The sequence below is a fragment of the Halichoeres trimaculatus genome, unplaced genomic scaffold, assembly GCF_033239565.1.
Source record: "Halichoeres trimaculatus isolate MK-OKI-2021-1 unplaced genomic scaffold, fHalTri1.1 fHalTri1_scaffold_18, whole genome shotgun sequence".
Taxonomy (NCBI): domain Eukaryota; kingdom Metazoa; phylum Chordata; class Actinopteri; order Labriformes; family Labridae; genus Halichoeres; species Halichoeres trimaculatus.
In genome coordinates, this window is record NW_027437196.1 from 29,221,631 (window position 1) to 29,227,630 (window position 6,000).

General features: G+C 40.7%; 1 protein-coding gene across 1 annotated transcript in view; it reads right to left on the bottom strand.

Moving 5' to 3' along the window:
- vopp1b (VOPP1 WW domain binding protein b) overlaps positions 1–3,969 on the bottom strand; it is a 58,080-nt gene extending 54,111 nt beyond the window's left edge. Inside the window, exon 1 of the mRNA XM_074693577.1 lies at positions 3,642–3,969. Within this exon, the coding sequence (XP_074549678.1) occupies positions 3,642–3,692 (51 nt within the window). The 5' untranslated portion in view covers positions 3,693–3,969. The remainder of the gene's footprint in view (positions 1–3,641) is intronic.
- Positions 3,970–6,000: the final 2,031 nt, after the last annotated feature.

Genomic DNA, 6,000 nt, shown 5'->3' on the forward strand with positions numbered 1-6,000 from the left:
TCACATGTCAACGGCAGAGTAAGCTGTTCGATATTGGCAGAGAAAGATCTGGAATTTTTTCCATCAGCCCACATACTAATACTCTATTAAGAGAGAGTTCAGCAGCTGAAACTAAAGGATTTATTTCATTTTCATTTTTAAAAGACTTTTCACTCCTTGGTGAGTTGGAAATAAATCCTTTCTCTGACTGAAACACCATGTTTCTGAAATATACTGTGTCCTCATTCAGGTATAGAAACTGAACTCCAAGGTGAGTGCACCGTTGTGTGGACGGGCTAAAGAAAACCTCATTGAACAAGCAGAACCGCTCCATGCTCCATAAACCAGAACTGACTGTAAACTCTGCTTCTGTAGCTAATATAACCATCATATCCTTTCTGACCCGCTGAAGTCCAGAAGAAGAAGTCAACTCACTGTGTTAATACTTAAGGCTGATTATTAAAACAACTACAATAACAATACATTTGCATGTAGAAAGCAATGTTAGAAAGGGGGCGGCAACAGAGAAGACTCCTTCCCCCCTCCACCAGGACAGGCAGCTCATACTTGAACAAAGTATGTTGTGATGGTGAGAAAAGACAACAGGGCTCATGGAGAGGATCAAAGAATGGAGCTTCAGAGCGCTTAAAACTAATCAAAGCTTGTTTTCTCTGGGTTTTTTTGTCAAAAACAGGTGGTTTTAGTAAAAACCAGACTATGTTTACTTCTGGTTTATAAATAAATAAATAAATAAATAAAACAGAAGAAAGTAAAAACATTTTTATCCTGATGAAAAAAGAAGCCTACTCTTTCTTTAGGTAGTTTCTGTGTTTACCAAATCAACACTCTGGGGGTCATAATAAGAACAAGCCTTTGACGGGATGTCTTGTTTGACCCATGGGGTTGTATGTATACTTCAGGCCATCACCAGGGGGTGCTCTAAAAGTTTTGGTTTCACTCTTGGAAGTGTTGAAGTGCCTGTTTTATTCATACAGTTTATGGTACTGTGGGATTTGAGTGTAATCCTTAAAGTTTGAAAATTTGACGTGCTGTGAGCAGGATCTGTTTTCATTGGACTGCAGCGCCAGCTTTTGGCCTAGAGTCTCACACACACTATCGCAAAAACCGGAATTTTAACAAAGCGATGTTTGCTTTGGAAATGAACAGAGATTGAATCAGAATTATTTTCATTTGTTTAAGAAAAAAGCTTGTATTTTAGCCTTCAGCTTCTGTTTAAGCCTTTAGCTAGTGTTCTAGCCTTTGGCTAGTGTTTAAGCCTTTAGCTAGTGTTCTAGCCTTTGGCTAGTGTTTTAGCCTTTGGCTATTGTTTTAGCCTTTGATTCATGTTTTGGACCTTAGCTTGTGTTTTAGCCTTTAGCTTGTGTTTTAGCCTGTAGCTCATTTTAGCCTCTAGCTCATTTCAGCCATTAGCTCGTGCTCTGTCACTCTCCTGTTTCTCTTTCTTCTGCTCTTCTGTCTTTTTCCTGTCTGACAGTTAGGCTCCAGTGTCCACCATCACTACAAAATTAATCACAGATATCGTTTTCAGCAGAGAAAAGCATGGATCTCTCTTCTCACAACTACACTTTGACAGCCAGCGTGGTGTTGTCACAGAGACCTAGACGTGCTGTAAATCCATCGGGTCCTGCTTGACCCAAACTAGAAGCTAAGAAGTAGCGTTTAGAAATAACTAATACAGGTGCTGATAATCTCATTTTAAAGTCTGGATTTGGATTAGGCATATATCTAGAAGAGACTTTTTCAAGATCACTTAGAAACTCCTCACACAGACTTTAACTTTTACATCTTATTGTATCTAAATGTCTGTGGTCCTAACAGCATCAAACTGTGAATTGTAAAACATGAGCCTGAAGACTTTCCATGACCGTGTGTCCCAGCAACACGGTCGTTCAAATATTGATTGTTTAGAGGAAAACTCCTCTGGGCATCTTTACGCCTGTGTGTGCGGCGTCCTCAACAACAAACAACCCTGCAACTACCTCTGACCCTCACAACAATGTTTACAATCAGGCCAGAATCAGAGCTCCAACTAACCACTGCTTGGCTTTAGGGATTATTTTATTCTCTCTCATTCACGATGCAAAAACAGTCACAAACAAACTGCTATCTTGAAAGAGAGAAAATAAAACTTGTAGCCGCTCCAAGGCGTGACACTTAATTATGGTGATATAAATCTTTAGCTGCGAGGAATGCAACGGCAGACATGAAGAATGTTCCTCTAATCTCTGCTTTCACAAGAGTTGGCATAAATTCAGCCTGCAGAGAGCTAGCCTTCCTCTTCATATGCCTGAGATAAGCATCTCCTTAAGCTGAAATGTATCTGAGATATTTTAATTCTACACAAAACAAAACCGTCTTATCACAGTTTCTGATTGCAGCTTTAAAGCACATCAGACAAAAGCAAACTTTTTTTGTTCAAAGTGCAAAAAATAAAACAAGAGATCATGCGTGTTAAGCCAAACATAGAGAGTTTGTCAGGAGCACTTCTCAAAGTGAGCACAGCAGCAGCAGCAGGACGTGGTCTGAGGGCCCCAGTCCCTCCAGGCTGCATGCTCACATTCAAAATGGATGTGCTCACTAAGTCAGCTGAATGAAATAAAATAATCATGATCAGAGTTAATAATACATGAATAGACATGAGTGTCAGCGGTACAGGACTGGCAGGAGGAGCAGGGATCGTGACCACTTTGTGCTACCTTCAGAGGCCTGTAAAATGAAATTAGGACACATTGTCATGGCCTCCTTCTCCTTAAATGATCCAGGAATTTCCAGCAAAGAAAAAACCCTGGCTCTGCTCATTTTCAAAGTGCATATGTGGAGAAAAGAGGAACATGTTGGCAGTACTAACTTGGCTTTGCAAGAATAAAATGTGCCAAAAAGGCCAAGACAACACTCCAAAGATAGAGATAAGAAGATAAAAAGATAAAAGATAACAAAGTCATTAGAGTAAGCTCTACCTCTGGATTCACTCCCTGCCTTGTGTGTATCCATCCTGTGTGATGGTGTTTGTCCTACAGGCCCACTAACCCACTCAGTAGTGATGGGGGTCTGGGCACAAGGACAAAGGATGAAACAATCTCAGGTAGCTCAGCTGGCTTCCTGTGTTTGCTCTGAGCATGCAAACCAAACCTTTTATGTTGGGCTTTTATTTATCATGAAGAGTGATGCCTTTAGTCCTCTTCATGATGCAATCCTCCTCACATCCCTTCACAGTCCTCACCTCCTCTCATGCTATTTACATCACAATGGATAAAGGGGGAATACAGCATCAACCATCTGCAACTTCAGATTTCCTGATATGCAGTGATTCTTTGTGGATCACCTGCACGCCGAAGTTATCACAGAAGGGCATGCATGTGCTAAAAGCATCAATGCATTACATACAGTGTGTACACTTCACATGTCAGGGGGATGACAGTGGACCGTGGCAGTTTTGAATGGGGTTTGGTGAGCAGCGCTCTCAAAACAATAGCGAGCGGCAGATCTCAGAGCTCCATCACAGGCAGTGTGCTGTCAGCAGAGCGCTAAAACAGAGCGACTCCGAGTCTTTCCACAGCAAACACTGTGACAGGTCAGCTCCATCCTGTTAACCAGCACAGCCATGTAAAGGCACGGGGGTAAAAATAGAAAACAGCGCTCACCTCCAGGAAGAAGCAGAGTGTCAGCGCTACACCGGCCAGTGGATTCCTCATCTCTCCGCCGGCAGCAGGAGGAGAGCCGAGCTCCGCTTCTGGAGGAGAAAAAGGACGAGGAGGAGGAGAAAGAGGAGGAGGAGATGCTCCTTTATCCCTGTGTCGGCTTCATTTCGCTGCTGGAGACTCCCACAGTTCAGGTCCGACACGCAGTCCTCAGGGTGACGGGACGGATGTGGGCAACCTGGGTGACGATCAGACGGTCCACAGACGGAGATTAGTGGCATGGAGGGAAGCTGCATTAGCCTGTGATGTTGGCTTATTCCACGCCCCTTTCCGCCTGACACACACACACACACACACACACACACACACACACACACACACACACACACACACACACACACACACACACACACACACACTGTATTACAGGAGGAATTCCAGTTCCCATTGTTCAGCTGAACAGCGACATAATGAATAAATTTACATGTTTCCGTCTGTGTTGACAGTCCAAAGGGAGCACACTGTATGTTTTTCAGTCAGCTACAAACAATTCACTGTTTGTTTGTTTTTCATCGCAGGCTGAGGAAAAATCATGTGAACAAGAATAAAAAATGTTTCTCAGGTTTCAAATGAAGTTGGTTAAGACTGAGCGGTTTTCATGTTTCCCAGTTTATTTGCAAACTGAGCCTTCATAGAAAAACAAAAGAAAAAGAAAATCAGGAAATATTTCTCCACACTCTAACAGCACAGTTGCACATTTAAAGCTAATAACAAAGAGGTGACAAGGTGTAGGCTGTTAGCTAAGACTGGCTCAATAGCATAGGCATGGGATATGTTGATTATCAAACAATGAATTCATGATTTATTTATTTTTTCATTTACTTTTACAACACAACAATACACAAAGGCTGAGTTTGTTGTTAAAAACCAATAATTATATAATAATAATAATAATAATAATAATAATAATAATAATAATAATAATAATAATAATGATAATAATAATAATAATAATAATAATAAATTTAATGCTAAATACAACTGAGCTCGGTAATTCTCCACATGTATTTCATGTCTTTCTCCTTGGTCTCAGCAGCAGGAGTTTATTCAAGCTGTTGCTAAAAAAATTACAGAAGAATGTTCTTTATTTTATCCTCTTCATATTATCTTTGATGTCATATTTCAAGACATTTTTTTTATGATTTTTGATTGTATCAGTGATTTTGGTTTCATCAGTCTTTTTTGTGATTTGTGTCTGTGTGTAACTCCTCTATTTTGTCTGTTTAGAGTAGGACTGCAAATTTTGGGGTTGGAAATTTTTAAAGTTGGGGGATTTAATTTTTTTTTATCTGTTGTGTTCCATTCTTACATTTTTACAAAGCTAGTTTAACTAAATGCTGCACACTAAACCTTTAAATATAAAATGCACAAAATAGTTTAAGTGATAAGATTTAGCTGTAAAATGAAATATCAACATTTAAAGACAGGCAGTTCAATGTGTGGGCCTGTAAACAAACAGATGAACAAACCTGACATCTTTTTAATGTAAACATGAGCTCCATACATCTCTATCTTTGTGATCCCATCCTCTGAACAGCTTCTTTCACAAAGAGTCATTAATAGCTGTCTGTGTCAGTCATGGTTTGTTATAAATGGCTCTTTTCTCCATCGTCTCTCAGTCTTTCACTGTACCCACACAGCTGATGAACATTCAGGGGAGCTTCATACAGTTGTTCTTCCTGAGTGGGATGTTTCACATTCAGCACCACGGACAGCAGCTGAGACAAAGAGACAGCTGGGAAAGGAGCTGACAGGAGACAGCCCAGTCTGCAGAGATTCAGAGTCTGTTTGGACTCAAACTGTCTCAGGTTTTCAGAAGACTCCATTTGATTAACCACAGTACATATCTTTAACTAAACAGAGTCAGCAAACATCGCATTAAATACTGTCACTATCTTACATTTTTCCAATCCTTGACATGTTGTAGATATGGACATAATGGTGTTTTCCCTTACCTTTCAACGCATTTGCCTTGCTTTATGGTAAATACATTGTGAAACACTTTACTGAGAAACCTCCATGAAGTTTACTTCTTCCCACTCTCAGTCAAAGTTTGACCTTGACAATGAGAGCAGCTAAGTTTGGTTTTCAGTTCACAATAAGTATTTTCAACAACCTCAAACTCGATGGCACAGCAGCTTCTCTGCATCAGATTCTTTAAAGTGATACTCCGGGATGGAACAAGTTGGGTCCTATCACAAGGTTTAGGGCAGACATTACCCCTACAGCAGTGTTTTTGTGCAGCAGAAGCCCAGAGCGCTCGCACCAAACACCCCCTCCCTGCTCCTCTGCCGGTTTCCTC